Raw genomic sequence first — 19,003 nt, forward strand, 5'->3', positions numbered from 1 at the left:
CGAGGTATGTGTCCTTGACCAGAATCAAACCCAGAACCCTTCAGTCCATGGGCCGATGCTCTATCCACTGAGCCAAACCAGCCAGGGCCGGTTTCTTCTTTTATGAGTAAATATAATTAGATGCTCTGAAGTCCTGCCATTTCTCTATACCTCTCATTCTCTCACTCTTACTCGTCTTTCACTGCCTACCTAAATGTTCTTTTTTATGGCTAATAGCTTACAAGAAGAATAGACAAATAGTTTGTTCACTCATTTCTGTAATTAGTCACTGTCTGAGCTGTCATGAATAGATTACAGATTTGGACAGAGAAGACAGCGCAGTGACCAAGCTTAGAGCAGGTCAGGACTCTTGGCTTCAGGGGTGGTGTATGAAGCTCTGCCGGCCTCCCCAGAAGCTCACTCCTCTATGCCGAGGAATCCTTCCAGAGATTCTCTCAGTCCACCCACTGGAGTTGACGTGTGGCCCAGGGCGGAGAGATTTGGGAAAGCTCAACCCACAGTAGCGTCTCTGAGCAAATAAAGGCAGAAGATGCAAACAAAATGAAGTTATTAATCTTGAAACATAATCATTGAATTCATTTTTATTTTATCATGTGCATGTGCTGCCTTTTAAAAAGAACAAAAATAGTTATTAAACTTTCAAATGTATGAGGAATATACGAGTAGCCACTGAGGGTCCCAATTCTCCTAGGAGATTTGGATCGCATAAGAACTGGCTATTTCTTCCACTTGCAATATACACCTTAAAGCAGGCATCCTAAAACTGAGGCCTGTGGGCCACATGCGGCCCGCCGAGGGCATTTATCCGGCCCACCGGGTGCCGCTGCCTGTCCTGCTTAGCAGCCAACGCGTCCCGGGCCCGCAGTGCGCATAGGAATTTGTTCATAGTTTTTTTTTTTAAACTATAGTCCGGCCCTCCAACGATCTGAGGGACAGTGAACTGGCCCCCTGTTTAAAAGTTTGAGGACCCCTGCAAAGTATTTGATATGAGAGATGGCAAACGTGTGCAGCCTGTGTAATTTGAATTACTCTCCTAACTAGACGGTTTGAGCAGCTGCAGCCCCACCACTGACAAGCACGGAGCTCCTAGTTGGTAGTTGCTGCTATTCTCACTAGAATTTGAGACATCCCGAGCAAGTAGTGTGTCATACTAATGCCATTTTGATGTGTAACATGGCCCGTTACAGATGACTCATGCATAGTGACTGAACCTGGGCAGGTGGATGCCTGATGGTCTTGAAGGGAATAAACTGTCACGTACTTGAAAGCTGTCAAGGTCAAGCTCTGCTGAACTCCCGTTGTCTAGACTGTGGAATTTGTTCCATAGATTCTCTACATCCACTCATTGGAGTTGACATGTGACATAAAGGAGAGAGATTTGGGATAGGGTCAAATGCAGAACCCATATTCAACCCACAATTGCATCTCTGAGCCAACAGAGGGAGAGATACAAACAAAATTAAGTCCAGGAATCCTCTGAAAATGTAGGGTGGCCAGGTGAACACAGTTCACCGGGCTTCTCAAGGAAACCGGACATTTCTTCCAGCTGTGTCAGCATTTCTTCTCTTCTGGATGCAAGGTTTCCTCCACTTTGTGTGTAACGGGTGCTCGATCCATCCCCAGAGAAGGTGATATGCTTTCCAAATGATATATTTATATCCCCTCCTTCTGCAAAAGATGTGAAGTTTTTAAAACTGCATTTTTATATTAGAAAAACAACAACAAACCAACCATGCATATACCTTATTTTTTAAAAAATATTTTTATTGATTTCAGAGAGGAAGGGAGAGGGAGAGAGAGATAGAAACATCAATGATGAGAATCATTGATCGGCTGCCTCCTGCACGCCCCCGACTGGGGATCAAGCCCGTAACCCAGACATGTGCCCTTGACTGGAATTGAACCTGGGACCCTTCAGTCTTCAGGCCAATGCCCTATCCACTGAGCCAAACCAGCCAGGGCCCATGCATATACTTTAATTTAAAGTTGCTGTTTTTTCAATTTTGGGTTAGTCTAGAATGGATGGTGGCTCCCAATTCTTTAGATTTCCTACATTCTCCTTCCTCTTCCCTCCAATCCGTACATTAAACAATGAATGCTCCAGAAGATTGTCCATAAACACCCTTCCGGAATTCGGTGCCCAAGCGAGAGGTTCTGAAATAATAACCACCCCTTGTTTTGAAGTTTTCGGTTTTCATATAACAGCATTTGTAAAAGCAGGCCCACCTCTAGAGAAACACGTAACAAGTATCTAGCAGATGTCATTACTGCAAAGTGCTCCCTTCAAAACCCTTACATTTTCACTGCGTCTGGATCTGCCGCTTCCGTGGACGGGCCGGCGTGGTGACACATTCCCTCTGCTTCTCAAAGTGTGGTCTGCGTGGCTCTGCCAGATGGCCTCCTTCAGAATGAGTGCTTGCAATATGATAATATTTACATTTGTGCTTCTGGCATGAATTAATAACTTTCTCATGCTATTTAATAAAAAACAGATTATTTCATCTCTAGCTCATAAAACCCAGTAGCTTTCTTTCTGTTCTGTTTGAGGAGAGTCATTTTTCCCTGTCGGTGAGGTGGCAGCGAGCGTGGCTTTTTCCCAGCGGCAGTGGTGTGCCCCTTAGAAGGGTTGGAAAGCCTTGATCTCAGTGCAGCATGGGCCCAGTTCTCCAACATAAATCACTTCTTTTAAGCTTCCCGGTTTACCCAGGTCTCATCTTCAGGAATTTTGGTGGCTAAGTCAGTGTTCTCTGGCCATGTCCATCAAGTTTTTAGAAGAGACGTGTCATATTCCCTTCTAATCCTTTATCTTTCCACACTGCAATCTTAAATATATACACTGAGTGGCCAGATTATTATGATCTCTGAACGCATAATAATCTGGCCACTCAGTGTATATCCTATGTAATAAAAGGCTAATATGCAAATTGTCCCCTCAACCAGGAGTTCGACCAGTAGGCAGGCTGGCCAACCGCCCATATCCCCTCCTTCTGGCCTGGCTGGCTGGACCCCACCCATGCATGAATTCATGCACCAGGCCTCTAACACACACACACACACACACACACACACACACACACACACACACACACACACTGAGTGGCCAGATTATTATGCGTTCAGAGATCATAATAATCTGGCCACTCAGTGTATATATTGATTTCAGAGAGAAACAGAAAAGGAGAAAGAGATAGAAGCATTAATGATGAGAGAGAATCACTGATCAGCTGTTTCCTACATGTCCCACACTGGGGATCAAGCCTGCAACCCAGGCATGTGCCCTGACCAGGAATTGAACCATGACCTCCTGGTTCACCAGGAATTGAACCATGACTTCCTGGTTCACAGGTTGAGGCTCAACCATTGAGTTGCTAGCCAGGCCACACTGCAACCTTTATTTTATAATTCTGGCCACAGTACAAGGATAGTGGGGTGACTCTACCCCTGGGCTTTTTTTTGCACTTCTCTAGACTCTTATATTTGGGAGAAGTGCTGTTGAATCTTATCTCTGCAGCCCATTTCTTGCAGATTTCTTTGGCTGAAGAAACTGGACCAGGCAGATAGCAATAGCAGGGATGGTGTGAAGATAGACTGAGCCACTTCAAAGGATGAGTTATATGGAAGGGAATGTGAAAAATTGGTCAGAGTGTGGCTGAGGATTGTAACGTGGGCAGCTTTCGCTTCTCTTCTTTGAAGGCATGTGAAGTAGGAATGGGAAGGGTTAGCTTTCCCTGAGAGGGAAGGGTGTATTTGGCATCTCCTGGCAAGCACTAGATTGGCATGATTGTTTTTTCTCGCAGTACCAAACTTAATACAAGAGCTGACTTTCTCTTTGTTCTCAGCTCCTCACCATCAATCCATTCTTTAATCTATTGCAATTAGGTTTTTACTCCAACCTGTCACTGGAACTGGATCCTTAAAAATCACCAAGGACAATCAAATTGATAGAAAGTCTCTAGATTCAACCTCACCCACTCATCCTCTGTACAAGTTCATATCAAAACCTCTCTAGCCTTAGCTTCTCCTAACAATGTTGTGCTTGGCTACAGCTCCTCTGATTATTTCTTCCCAGTCTCTTGTGTTGCTTCCTCCTCTTCTCCATTAAAGTTGGCATCTCCTATGGTGCTGTCTTTGGGGCTTTTGTTGTTGTTGTCATTGTTGCTATTGCTACCGTGGTATTATCACCCTCTCTGCTGGCTCTGAATAGCATCTCTGTGTCTACAGGTCCGATCATGAACATCCTTCTGAGCCTTGGAATTAATTTTTTCACAGTCTTTTCTACACAGGAATGTCCTATTCATACAGGAAACTATTGCTAGAACTGGCAAGGATGCTGAGGACCTGCACCAGGATGTTCTGAATCTATCTTGATTCATGAAGTACATTGTAGGTAAACTAAACAGGACTCCAATGGATTAGCTGTCCAAGGAAGGGGGTGGGTGAAGTGAAAGCAGGAGGAGAAATAGAAGGGGAAAAGTTGATGCCCCGTTTTGTAGCTTGGGTAACTTTGAGGAAGGGTGTGCCTTTATTGGGCTAAGGAATACATGATTAAGAGGCAGATCAGAAGAAGAAGATGATGGTTTCAGTTTAGGACATGTTTGAACATACCTCATCTCTGCTTTTCTGTGTGTCTTTTGAGCCTTGCTTTTGTAGTGCTGCTAGAATTATCTTCTTAAAATACAGGTCACATCATGCCATTCTCCTCCACAAACTTTTTTCTTGGTTCTTATTAACTAGAGAGTAGTTTAGATGTTTGGTCCCTTTAACAAGGATTCCGAAGCCCTACACAAGATGGCTTTGTTTGGTTTCATTATGATCTTCTAGCTCAACAGAGCCTCACCATGCAATTTCTCACAGTCTTGTCTTTTCCCAAGCTGTTCTCTCAATCTGGGAAGCCCTCCCACTTTTCCTACCCATGACAACCTCACCCACCCTTTAGATTGCTATTTGCATGCTACATTCCCCCCTCCCCAAAGTCTCCTCTCACCTTGTTGGAATTAGGAGCTCTTTATTCAACAGTTCCACAGCAATTTGTGTGTGTTTTTCCTGATATTACAATGAATTTATTCAACATGTTTCTTCTATTGGTTGGTAAACTTCTTAAACCTAGGAAATGTGTCTTGTTTATCTCCATTTCTTATCAGCTACTAGCATATGACTTTCCACATACTTGTTGCTCATTAAATAATGAATAAAGAGCAGAGAGAAATTGGTCAAGGTTAGAGTGGCAGAGGAGCTCCAGCAGGGGGTAGGGTGGGAGGTGGGGAGAGAAGGGATTGGTAGAGAGCTTTTACCTGATTCTCATTGGCTTGGACTTGCTTTAGAATATGGCCAAGGGAATGACATCTTTGGGTTGTGAAGAATAAGTGTAGAGAATAATAATGAGAGAGGCATTGGATTATGTGTAATGTGAGGGACACATATTTGTAGACAGGATGCTATGACATATTTGTCATATTTGTAGACAGGATGCTATGACACAAAATCATGCATGTAGCCTTATTCACAGGCAGATAAGCCAAATTGTCAAGTCCTTCATCAGCAGGAAATTTAATTATCTGCCCATCTGAGAAGATACATGGCCTCTTAGTGTAATCAAGACTCCTGCATATTCAGCTATCACTGCTGGTGTGTTTATTGTCTGATGCCATAAAGAGATGGGAGCCTGACTGATAGTATGGTGATGACCCATGGCTGTGCCCATTTATTTAATTGTAGGAAAGATGGGCAAGGGGATATTGATTAATGAGATTTCTTTGACCCTTAATTATTCTTTTCATATGTTACTCCTTTATCAATCTGTATTTATTTTCATCAGTGCAAAGGAAAAATGAAAACTATTCTCTTTTAATATTGTGACTCCCAGGATAATAAAATTCATGATTCTCCTTCTGGATGCCCTCACCCAAAAACATATATATTATGTTGATATCTATATTACGTATGTCCTCTATGCCATATATATATATATCAGTCCATGCTTAGCCCAATCTTCCATTAGTAAAAAGGCTGCTGGTTGTGGTTAGAGATGGAAAGAAACCGAGATCACCTATATTTCGATTTTCAATCAGCTGTTTTCCATGAGGACAGATACTGCCTTGTTCAGCCCAGGTTCCTGAGGGATATATATGTACAAAGAAAATGCCAGGCAAATGTAGCTTCTTTATTCCTAGCTGAGGTCTGGCTGCCAACCCCAGTGTTGTACCCCCATTCATAGTAGGTTGGGACCTTGGAGAGCCCCAGGATGCCTTTTGCTTGGGCTTGAGCTGGCCTCAGTGCCTGGGGGCTGGCCCCTTTCTTCCAGCCTCATTTGGGCTCTCCTAGGGCTTTCCTAGGGCTCTCCTAGGGCTCTCTGAGGTGGGAGGCAGCCCATGTCCCTGTCAAATGACTTCCTTTTAATGGTTTCTTAGAAGAGCTCAATCCCAATAGAGAAATCAAAAAGCAAACCTCAAGGAAGGGAGGACTCTAATGAGACTTTCACAGAGATGAGAGAGCCTTTACCTGCTTCTCATATGCCACCTCTTCCATTCTTTAGCACCATGACCCAGCACTGTCCTTGGGGGGAAAGAAGAGTTTTGAGCTAACCTTATAGGTTGGATGTGCACCCAACACTGGTTTAGAGGCTAAAATGATGCCAACATTCTTGCCAAATATGATCATTTTATTGGAAACCTGTTGTTCCTCATCTTACAAACTTACCTTCTTAACCCAGGCTTTGCTGTAACAACCAGCTACAGTCAGGTGTGATCGACAGCACTTCACTTCAGCTTCCCCAAGCATCTCTTGCAGTCAGCACTGCTGGCTCCTTTGCCACCTCGGTGCCTGCCTGTGGAACGTACTCAGCCACTCTCAATGATGGGCAAACCTGGAGGTGCAAAGGAGTCAGCACTCGCTGGGGCTCTGCGAGCCCCTTCTTCTTCCTGTCCCTGGGCTGTGGATTCTGAGGTGCCCAGAGGGGCTGCCACCCTGGTGCTCACAGCAATGACAGCCGAGCTGGCCAGTGCTCTTACTTGCCTCACTTTTTCTAGTTCCCCACTTTTGTTTCTGGGATTGCTTTCCAAAGCAAGCTATTGTGAACCAGGCAAAACATTCTCTTTTGCTGCTTTACCTTTTTTATCAACCATCACAGGTTCATGGGGAAGGTCTTTAACGATAGCGCTTTAAAATGGGTTTTAGCCAAAACCGGTTTGGCTCAGTGGATAGAGCGTCAGCCTGCGGACTGAAAGGTCCCAGGTTCGATTCCGGTCAAGGGCATGTAACTTGGTTGCGGGCACGTCCCCAGTGGGAGGTGTGCAGGAGGCAGCTGATCGATGTTTCTCTCTCATCGATGTTTCTGACTATCTGTCCCTCTTCCTTCCTCTCTGTAAAAAATCAATAAAATATATTAAAAAAAATAAAAAAATAAAATGGGTTTTAAAAAATGTTTTCACAGTGTGCTTTATTTATTTATTGCTTCCGTTTCTTTCTCTGGTACCTTCCTTTGAATGAACTATTACTTGCATTTGAATAGATTATTATTTAGCTTTCTAAATTATTATTTATTTCTTAATAACTATTAAAATAAATGATAATTCAGGGCCCTGCATTTTAGGGGAACCCAGAAAATAGATAGATAGATAAATAGATAGATAGATAGATAGATAGATAGATAGATAGACTGAGACTGCAAATGCCAATCAAACCCAGTGCACGGAGAATGTTCTAACATACTCTGCTTGAACTGGGACCTAAGGGGAGCGGGGCTTGGTGTCCTTTACAAAGCACACTGAAAAGTCTGTGGACCACCAATAGGAACTGCAGTTAAAAAAAAGCTAAGAGAACACCGAAGCCAAGAGATGGCTTCTCCTACCTCACAATCTTTCAGGCTGGACAGACACAGCATCCTGGGCTGGTTTGGGTGGAACCCACATTCGGGCCAGAGGGTGGCTAGATAAACCTCCCCGGTCCTCTCCTGGTGCATGCTCTCTGGGCCTTACTCGTCTGATGTTGGGGACAGATCAGTTACTTCGCCGTGTCTCTGTAAACACGTGGAGTCTTTCCATCCAGTGTGAGTGCCTGGGAGCTTCCATGGGCTTAGAGTTCTTGGGCTGAGAGTCTTTTTAAACAGGTGGCAGAATAAGAACGTTTAGCATTTTCTTTCATTGTATTAAAACTAACATGCCTTTCATTACCTGGTAAAAGAAACCATTTGTTCTTCTATGGAAAACACTGGGAACGTGGTTGGCAGATTTCTCAGAGGTCACCATTGCACACGTCACCTGGAGGAGATTGGAAACAGTCGTGTGGTGGGAAAAGGCGGGGCGAGAGGAAGAGACATGGAGCCGGGCAGGGCAAAACCTTCCCATCCCCATCCTAACTCATCCCAGCAGATTGGGTACCGCCATTTGATAAAATAGGTTGAACCACCCTCAAGATGACTGCAGGCAATCCAAGCCTGATGAGTTAGTGTTTAATCACAAGAGAAACATTTTAGACCTCCCAAACTCTGAAGTGGGCAGAAAAACATTTTTAGCCATTTTTTCTCTCTCCCCCTTCAGTCTGCTGTGGCTTGAAAATGTCAATGTGCCATTTTTACTATAACTGCCTTGCAAAGATTCCTCTCTGTGACCACTTTTGCTTGTTTAGGAAGAGTCATAGAATCCTAGCACAGCAAGTCCTCAAACAACGTACTTTCGTCCACGGAGTGTTTATTGTAACGTTGGTGAGATGATGTAGGAACTGAACTCTTGTTTCAGTTACACTGGGGTAAAACTGTTTCTACAGGTTACTCTGCTTAAAGTCGAAGAACCTCTGATGATATTGAGTGAGGACTGACTGTATATTGTAGGTTATCTGTTAGGTGGGTATAGATAGGTCTTGGAGATCATCTAGTTCAACCTTTTTTAAAAGATGCTTCCAGCGGGGCTGGCATGGCTCAGTGGTTGAGTGTCAACCTATGAACCAGGAGGTCACAGTTTGATTCCCGGTCAGGGCACATGCCCAGGTTGCAGGCTCGATCCCCAGTGTGGGGTGTGCAGGAGGCAGCTGATTGATGATTCTCTTTCATCACTGATGTTTCTCTCTCTCTCCCTCTCCCTTCCTCCCTCTGAAGTAAATAAAAATATATATTTAAAAAAAGATGCTTACAAGCCAGGCTTTGAACTAAGGTGATCTGACTCCATGGTTATGACCCTGTAATCCAGACATTCTCACTCCATCGGGTGGAAAGCCACCCACAGGACTGGGGTAGAGGAAATCATAATGAAGTATGAATTGAGGTAGATTTTCTGCTCTAGGTCTATAATTCTATCAAAAACTAAGGCGTGATTAACACTCTATCAAAAAGGAATTCCAGCATGGCCTGTGTGGCTTAGTGGTCGAGCATCGACATATAAACCAGGAGGTCAGGGTTCAATTCCTTGTCACAGCACATGCCCAGGTTGCGGGCTTGAAACCTAGTAGGGGTGTGCAGGAGGCAGCCAATCAATGATTCTCTCTCATCATTGATGTTTCTACCTCTCCCTTCCTCTCTGAAATCAATAAAAATATATTTTAAGGAAAAAGAAATTCCACAGGGATAGGACAATGGATTTCCTTTCCCCTGTGACGCTCCTACCAATGCGAGGATTTGCATTTCGTGTTCCATACCCAGCTGACAGGACAGTTATGAATGGGAGGTCTGCTACCTCGCAAAGAAGTGATCTCCATTGCTAACCTGAGACCATTCAGACCCTGGGTGGGTCGAAAGAGCAGTCCCCATAGTCACTGTACTTTACCTACCCCAGAGTCTGCTTGATGGGCACTAGTTGCAGTTATTTGCAAAATAAACCTCATTTTAGTGGGACTGTTCTGCTCTGAGAGAGTGATAGTAGTAAGAATGTTGGCTGAGGTCTCTTGAGTAGACCCTGTGAGCAAAATCGCAGGATAAAAACGGACACTGGGTGGGACTCCATTCTGAGGAGGCATAAACCACAGATTCTCCTGTGGTTTTGCTCACAGGGTCTAAGGCCACATGGAGAAGGATTCCAGTTTTCCATTCTCTGTCTTCTGGAAGCAGGGATGAAATCGCTCAGCTGCTCTCTCTCCCCTTCCTTCCCTCCTGGCCCATTCAGTGCACTGAGCAACTCTTGGTTCTCCTTCCCCACGATTGGAAGCACGGGACTTGATTTCTGTGTTTCAGCAACTAACCAGATGTGCCTTTCCCTTCAAATTTTCACGAGCCCCCCATGCCTGTTGGCAGGAAGTGGCCTAAGGTGAGGCTTCTGACTCTGGGGAAGGAGCTGCCTGTGTCCGCCAGGCCTTAATGCTTGACCCTGTTCCTGTGACCAGAACTGTGGCTGTGAAAGGGCCATGGGCAGTTTTGGGGGGCCCCTGAATGGAGCCAATCAGATGCAGACACATTATGGAAAACATGGCCTTGAGTCTCAGCTTAAGATAGATTGAACGTGACAGGAGGGAAAGTTTAAGTATGATCTTGGATTGAATTCAAACAGGAGCTGCATTGCTGGCTTGGGGAGGCCCCACCCACGTCTCTGTAGGTACCTGGAGATGAGAGGGGTGTGGCCTGCTCCAACGTGGCCGGGGATGGCTCCCACCCAGCCATTCCTCAGTCCCCACTACAGGGGAAACAATTACCAAACTGATGATTATTTTCTTGACATTTCTGGCTTTTCTCAATCACTGGGAAAATAGGTGACGTAGGTATGTGGAATCGAAGGAAAAAACTCTGTATGCAAAAGGAGAAGCCACTCCTGCCTCTAGTGTTAGCAAAAAGCAAATAAGCCTGACTTATTTTAATGTTTTCAATAAACACCAGCCACCCCAGAACAACACTGGAATTTGAATCACATGAGAGAGCTTGATTCAATCACCCTACGAAATAGCTATTGTATGAAAAAATGGAGGGGAAAACTGTCTGATGAGTGACTAGTCACTTTCAAAGTGGTTTCTCCTACATTACCTCATTTTACAAAAAGTAAATTTGATCTTTCTGAATGTTATGTGAAGCAATTCGTAATTTCTTGCGATGAGCCGATGATGTTACATTTATAAACATGCCAGTTGTGAACCAGGCAAAACATTCTCTTCTGCTGTTTTACCTTTTTAATCAACTATCACAGGTTCATGGGGGAAGGTGGCTAATGATAGCACTTTAATATGGGTTTTAAAATATTATTGTTTTAACAGTGTGCTTTTTATCTTTTCTTTCTCTGGTACCTTTCTTTGAATGAACTATTACTTGCATTTGAATAGATTATTATTTAGCTTTCAAACATACCATTCCCACCTCTCCTCATTAAAATCTCATAGTTGTCAAACTTCATTAAGATAAGTGGAATTATTCATCTGTCCCCCTGCCCCCCAACCCCACCCCTTGGGCTATGGGGTTAATAAAATGATGTTAAGCAGGAGAGGGTAAGGCTGGTGAACACTTTTAAATGTCACGAAGTAATTTCTGGAAGGAGCTGGCTTGCAATTGTACTGAATGATGGTTATACTCTCAATCTAATGGCTGCTAATGACTTAACATAATAAATGTGCATTATTAGCATGGCTGTTCAAAACTTGCATTTTGTAGTTGTTATACCTAGTAGTGGGCATTTCCTAAACTCATTTAAAATACACTTGAAAAGTAAAAATCAGAACAATGCAAGACAAACCAAACCCTGAGACTAACACGTAGTCAAGGATGGCAACCAAGAAAGAAAAAGAAACAAGAGTATAGCCAACCTTTTTTTTTTTAATTAGAGTATATTATACTTCCAAACTGGATACACTAGAAATTGGCAATGCAACATAAGATGCAAAGGAATATACCAGTTACTGTCAAAATGACCCTGTACAGCCTTGTAATGCAAAAAGCTTTATACAATACAAATTTTCAGTAATGTACACAAACCTTGATGGTATGATCATCTGAACATAATATGAGGGGTTAAAAAAAGGATAAGAAGGAAAGTGCTGAGAACACTAACTGCATTGCTATAGGGGAAAATAAGCTAGCTTTCATCGAAGGATGCATAGTGAAAACAACTGAAGTTAGTTGGCAGGTGAATTTCTCAAAGACGTTAGTGTTTTACACGGAAAGGATATCTATGGAATACATCCTTCCCTGAGTATCAAACTGCAAACCAAATTCAGGGGTACATATTACCTCAGTGGAGTCTGAAAAATGCTGTAAATTTTTTTCTTTATTAATAACAATAATAATAATATAAAAAGTCAAACAAACTCCAAACACACCTTTTCTCACTCAGAAAACTTTTTATAATTTACCAGAAAGATTGATGACTCTTTCCAAAGTGCTAAAAAAGTTGCCCAATTACATTAAGCATAACGAAGTAATTCAAATACAAGTTCAGTGGCAAGCAGGGAAATACATGGCATTCGAACGGTAAATGTCTCCTTCCTTCCAACGCCTCCCTCGGTCTTGTAGGTTTCAGCCGAGGACCTCATATTGCACAAGTGGCATGCTGTAAGAGCTGTCATCCTGATAGTCAGGGCCACCCTGTCAGGTTCTTAACCTGCTGGTGCATGATGTGAGTCACCTTTCCTGCCAGCCTCTGTGGGATCCCGTGGCCCTCTTTCCTGTCATCACTGAACTTGTAATTTTGAAAGCACATTATTAGCCAAGTGGCACATTCTCCATTATATGGGGATAAAGACATAACTTAAAAAAAAAAAAAAGAAAAAACACCGAAAACCAACCCACCCATTAGCCCGGTATTCTTGGAGTGTATTATACTTGTCTATAGTGTCTTTAACTGAGACAGTGACATGGTGAGGTTGGTTGGTGGTTCACACATGGCCAAGAACAGATGTCTGCTGGAGGATGATAGAAGGTGCAGAGCTTCCCGCCCTAGCCGGCTCAGCCTCCCTGTCCCCGGGCATCTCCGTAGTGTAAACAGGCTTGCCAGGGCCCATGACTGGCAAAGGGAAGTGGAGTAGACCTGCTAGGTCTGGGGGAAGAAGGGTGTGTGTGTGTGCGTGTGTGCGTGTGTGTGGGGGAACCATGGTGTGGACAGATGGTATCGTCTTCTGGCTTCCCGTACAACTGTACCAATTTCAAGGGGGCTCTCAGTGAAGCAAGCTGACTAGAGGAAGAACATCAGGGATGCTTTCATTTTCCCCTGGTGAAACGGATGAAAAAAATAAAATTCCCAACTCTAGGATAACACCTGATGGAAAACAGCAATGCAGTAAGAAGCATTCCTCCTGTACACAGTTCTTCAATAGATAAATAATATATAAACTTTTATATCCCAAGCTACCCATCATTATACAAAGCACATTTCTCTGCTCCTTTAGCCTGTTTCATACAGGAAATGCTGTTGTCTTAAAAATACAAGCACTTAACATATTCAACCAAAGATCCTTTTCCTCTTCTCCTTTTTAAATCACCCATTACTTTGAAAGATTAGCAAAGGGCTATGCTACCAATCACATCTGCTTCTTGCTGCAATAAAGTGCTGCACATAAGTTGCCATTTTAATGACCACAAAATAAGAGCTTTAAATAAGTATAAAGTTAGCCTCCTAGCAGATTACATCTACCAGGCGTTAACAAAATGGAATACAGAATTATTACCAACATGGAGAATACCTCTAGAGCCAGACGACCTGCAAACACAATGGACACGTCTCAGGGGCATAAACGGAGCCGCAGGACTAAACAGCACCTTGTTTTTGGGTGGTTATATGTCAACGAGCTTGTGACAAAATTTTCAAATATACAGTCTACTCGTTCCATATAAAAGGTACATTTTCTTTCACTTTCATTTTTTTTTTTTTTTTGCAGATGAGAAACAAAAACTAGTGCAAGACCAAAGCACTGTGCAAAACTGCCGTTTCTTTTTTTTTTTTTTTTTAGTCTGAGCATTTATACCCAGAATTGATCCAAACCCCTTTTAATCTCCTTGGCTGGATTTATCAACCATAAAATTTCCCACTCATACTATTTTTTTTTCTTGCAAACAAATGGTAACCACTGAATTAATACATCATATATATATATATATATATATATATATATATATATATAGTCTGCCCTTAAAAAACGATGCACTGCGTGTGTCCCACACGCATTGTGTATGTATGGACACACACACACACAACACACTTAAGTTTTGTGATGTTGGCCTCGGTGCTGCGGGACATTTCTTCCAGACGGGAATCTTGCTGCCTCGCATCTTCATAACCAGAGGAGATTCTGCGCGAGGTCTCCAGCTCTGTGGGAAATCTCCAGCAGCACCATGGGTGTCTACCATTCCTTCATGGACTGCGCACCAGGCCCCACCACTCGGCAGCCGTAAAACGGGTGGTGAAGAAGGGGCTCGGGGAAGGACTGCAGTGGATGAACAACCCAGGAGGGAAAATCATGTTCATCGTGGTGAAAGAAGCCAGCACAGAGAATGTGCAATAGAAATCTCATGGCACACGACACACGGCTTTCTCTTTCAGAATCCACAAATGCCCACACACCCCATTCACCCAACAGAAAACAAAAATGCACCAGTAGATAAGCTGACAAGTGCTGATTGCTATTAAGGACACTCTCTTTAGGGCTGAGCAAGACAAAATTCCTTTCAGGGAAAGGTTGGGAGCAGGGCTGAGAGTGGGCGCGGGGGCCGGGGAGGCATGCCTCTGAAGGTAGATGTACGCAGTAGGTCACCTCTCTGGAGATCGGATAAAGCAGCTTTCAGGTCAATGCAATAGGTATACACACAGAGCCAATTCTCTAGTCCTTCCTAAAGATATACAGTACACGTGGTTCAGACCCACGGGGGTCTGTGGGTTTTGCAGCAACATAAACCTGCTGGGGTTGTGTGTAAGTTTTGTGGGTTTATTTTGTTTTCGTCTCTGTCACTTTGTTTTTGGTACGGAACATGCTGCCCTCAGACAGTCTCTGCTCTTTCTCTCAGTCCGAGATAGGCGAGGAAGGAGTGTTTGGGGGACGGGATGCTGGGAGGCGCAGTCTGAGGTCGGGGCGGGTGGAATGTGAGATCCAAGTGGTTCTTGGGGTATAACATTGTCAAGGGAATGAGATGGGCAAAATCCGAGTTCCGGTACTTGTCAAAGCGCAAAGGGGAGCCGTTGAAGGCCAGAGCCTTGAGTGCCAGGTTGGGCTCTGAGCTGCTGCCGTGGACAGCCGACAAGGCCACGGTCTGCAGAGCCTGGGAGGCGGACATGACCGACAGGGGAGACAAGAGATTCCGAGAGCTCCCGACGATGAGGAGCGGGGCCCCGGGGCCGGCTGGTTTCTTGGGGGCCGGACACAAGCCCTTCTTGTCCTCCTCGGGGCAGTCCCCACTCTGGTGCTTCTTGACGTGGCGGCTGAAGACGAAAGGGTGTGTGGTCTTGAACAGGCACTCTTCGCAGCTGAAGGTCTGGCGAGGGGCGTGCTTCAGCTTCTTGTGCAGGTTGAGATTGTCCTTGCGTTTGCAGCTGTAGCTGCACTGGTCACAGTGGAAGGGCCGCTCCCCGGTGTGGACGCGCACGTGCTCGATGAGCTTGTTGGCGGTCTTGGACAGGTAGCCGCACTGGTCGCACTTGTAGTGGTTGCCAAGGCGATGCTCCCGGGTGTGCGTCTCCAGCTCCAGCTGGTTGGCCTTCACCATCTGGCAGATCCGGCACTTGTACTCCATCTTGTAGTGGGTCTTGAGGTGGCACTCCATGGCGGCGGGGCGGTTGGTAGAATAAATGCAGAATGGGCACCTGCCGGGGGAAGCAAGGGAAGGGAGGGTCAGCCAGACAGGTCCCGCCGCGGCCCTGCTTCTCCCCTCCTCACGGGCCACCCTGCAAACCCTGAGGCCTGGCTGCCCCTGCCCAGCCCAGCCCTGCTGCCTCTCAGAGGTGAAGAGGACCCTCTTGGGCTCTCTGTGCTGGCAGAGCCATCCCCCCGGAGGGGGAGCTAGCTCTGAGGAGGTGCGCTCAGCCTACTCTGGGTCTCCTGGCGGGAGCAGCGAACACCAACCCTCAGGAAGGGGAGCAGAGAAAGGGTGAGAATTACGTTAGCTGTGGCTCCCCTCCATCCTCCCGCCCCCTCGGAGCCCTCCCCACCCCCCACGGACACAGCAGAGGTCTAACCCTCATGACCTCCCCTCGAGATGGGAGCAACACAAAGAATCGACGTTTCATGCACCACACCAAGCACACGCAGAAAGGCTAAGAGTTTTAAAGAACAGCTTACAGGGGAAAGCTACCTCCAGCAAACAGAAAGTCGTAGGCTCAGAATCGTGCTTATGAAAGGTTAGGACGAGAAGGCCTGTGTGTGTGTGTGTGTGTGTGTGTGTGTGTGTGTGTGTGTGTGTGTGTGTGTGTACATAGGCCTGTACTCTAGGACCTGTCTCCTGCAGCTGTTTACCCACCAGGGAAGGAAGGTGAGGACCAGGACAGGGGCATGGGAGAAGGACGCCCACCCCCCAGCTGTCTACTAGGGAGGGATAAGAAGGGCGGGTGACACCTGCTCTCTGGAGCTTGAAGACATTTTTCGTACTTTATGACATCATCATGCTCAGGGGGCAGGACCACAGCTAACATTTCCTCTGGATTCTGCCCAGTGCTTGGTAAGTGCTCAGCACACGGTAGGCACTGCGTTATTATTGGACTGGTCTCTACACATAATTGAGGCAGATTCTGGCCCCAGCTCTGCCACCTAACTGGGCTCTAGCTGGATAAGCCCTGGGCCAAAGCCTGGGCCTCTCCGTGGCTCGGTTTCTCCACCCTCCGCAGTGAGGCTACACTCCCCGCAAGCCTCCTGGCTGTCCAGAGGGGCCAGGAGGAGCCATGAAGGCATGTTTACAATTTCTGCTCTTTGAGAAGCTGCCGGGCTCGAGTCAGTGGCTGATATGATAGCGGTAGCGTGTTTGCTCTCTTTACAAACAGAAAGCAAATGCAAAAGTGGCTGCCTGAGCTCTGGCCGGGCGCCCGCAGGGCAGGCCCAGGAGCGAGGTGTGCTGAGGGTTTGGAGAAGTGTTCAGCAGAGCCCAACACAACCAGGTGCGCCGTGCACTGCTCCTCAGCGCCAAGCTCGCCGTTAGCCTTGGACCCTCAGCTCACAGAAGAGTGCACACGAGAGAAATAAAAGCCCATTCCCAGGTCAGGTGCACACACAACCCCTACGCCAAGCTGGGCCTTACCTAGAGGAGTCTGAAACTCACCACTGTCCTGAGCTACGGCAAAAGAAAAATAATAGTATAATCTTATTCGATCTGCATTATGAACAGGATATAGAGTACAAGCAGTTCCATCACAGAAAAGCAATTTAGACATCGGCAGTCTGTTTCACTTTAAGGACATTTCTGTGACCCACAGCTCAATCTTTCTTGCGCTGCTCAGGGGAAGTGCTAAGGGTGTAGCAGGGGCCCGTTATTTATCGTCACGGCACTCTCTCAGGCGAATTAATGCTCCGATATGGCAAAGGGAAAACAAAACAAAACAAAAACAAAAACAAAGACTCACTGTATAGCCAGAAGGCTTTATCAATTTTTTCAAAGTATTCTTCTACTTGGTCATCCTAGAACATAAACTATTACACAGGGGACCGTTAGCACCGCACGGGAAGTGTCTGTACCGCAAAAGCATCAGGGTCACTGTGCATTCTCCCCAGTGGCTCAGAGCCTGGGACCCCTTGGGTCCCCGAGGAAAGGCTGACTGGCAGGGCCATGACTGGCCAGGCCGCAGTGCATGGCTGTAACTGGGCAATCGGGGAGGGCAATGAGCATAGTCCAACCACAGAAGTATATGGCTTCTCTTTACAAATAAGAGTGCACAAATATTTAGAAAGGGACAGTGGGAACAAACCCAATCACATTCCCCTTTACTGGTTTTCTTGAGTTATAACTGCCCCTCCCCCATCCCTTAAGACCTCCCCTCCCCGCTCCCACCTAAGCACCCCCAAGACTGAAACAAAATGGAAATCCACAGTAGGTGTTGCTCCCTGATTCTGCTGTTTGGGCAGGATTTTGAGGAGTGTCCCCATGACCGGTACGTGCGGGGGTGGGGGGAAGACAAGCCTGTGCTGCCCCCCCAACACTCGACTCCCAGGGTCCTGTGTCTCTCCATCCCACGCCCAGTCGGGAGAGTCATGCCACCCCTCCGGCAAGTTGTGAGTTTCAAAGGCCAAACTGTTTTAAGACAAGGTTTTTCCCCTTGTATTAAGTAAAATGTAATTTTTCATTCATTGAAATTACACGATCATTTCAGCTAAACATGAACAATTCCTGCCTCGAAAGTTGTGTGTCTTTCTGTGCCCAATGGCATAAGCTTCTTTCTCTTTCCTAGACCATAAGTGCCTTGTGAACAGGGACCCTGATTACCGACTCTCGGGAAGATTAAATTCTGGTCATGGTAGGACATACACTTCCTGAGGGTGGAAATTAGGTTTTATTCCTTATTTGCCCTCTAGCACCTAATCAAGCCAGACGCACCGTACACTGGATAATGACTGATTAGTCTCGCTTCAGACCGAGGGCTTCCTGCAAATATTGGTTGATGATGATGCTAACTGCCTAGGTCTCTGGAGGGAGGAATCTGTGAATATGTGACAGAAAACATCAGCTCTCAGGCAGGGAATCCCAATTCCAGGTCCCGGGAAGGCATAAGGCATGTCTGCAGGGACCTGAGAGGTTCATGGGCCTTGCGTGGAAAACGCTGCCTCCTGCCTGTTCAAACCGGCAAGGTTCCATTATTTGGGGTGGGGTGTGGATGAAGTGGTTGTGATACTTATTTAAAAGATACATGGCAAATCGCCTAAAAAAACAGAGATGGTGAAGTGCAGTGACAGTGTAATGATTTACACTTGGGGACACTAACCCAAGTCCATTACCATCAAGTCTGAACAAAACCCAGGCAGTGTGGGATGAGTCTACCCCTGCGTGCTCAGATGCTCCAACATGCCTTCCTGCTTGCTCCGAATCCCGGGCTATTTGTACAGTGGATTCTCCTGCTGATGTCTGCTGACCCCCTTGGGGACAGGTCTAATTCACACCCAGCTAAAAGCAGCAGAGGTGCCTGTCTAACTCCCCTCA

General features: G+C 45.8%; 1 protein-coding gene across 3 annotated transcripts in view; it reads right to left on the reverse strand.

Annotated features, from left to right (window-relative positions):
* Positions 1–11,703: 11,703 nt before the first annotated feature.
* The window catches only part of ZNF827 (zinc finger protein 827), a 174,268-nt gene continuing 166,968 nt past the window's right edge, over positions 11,704–19,003 (reverse strand). The window contains exons 14-15 of one of the 3 annotated variants that reach the window (XM_080671756.1): positions 17,436–17,502; positions 14,851–15,689 (exon numbers count right to left, since the gene is read on the reverse strand). In XM_080671756.1, coding sequence (XP_080527882.1) covers positions 17,478–17,502 — 25 coding nt within the window. In that variant the 3' untranslated portion in view covers positions 14,851–15,689; positions 17,436–17,477. Of the gene's footprint in view, positions 15,690–17,113; positions 17,147–17,435; positions 17,503–19,003 lie in introns of all 3 variants that reach the window. The other 2 variants (XM_080671757.1, XM_080671755.1) reach the window with 2 other exon arrangements.

This window comes from Plecotus auritus (genome assembly GCF_963455305.1).
Source record: "Plecotus auritus genome assembly, chromosome: 6".
In the NCBI taxonomy this organism is placed as follows: Eukaryota; Metazoa; Chordata; class Mammalia; order Chiroptera; family Vespertilionidae; genus Plecotus; species Plecotus auritus.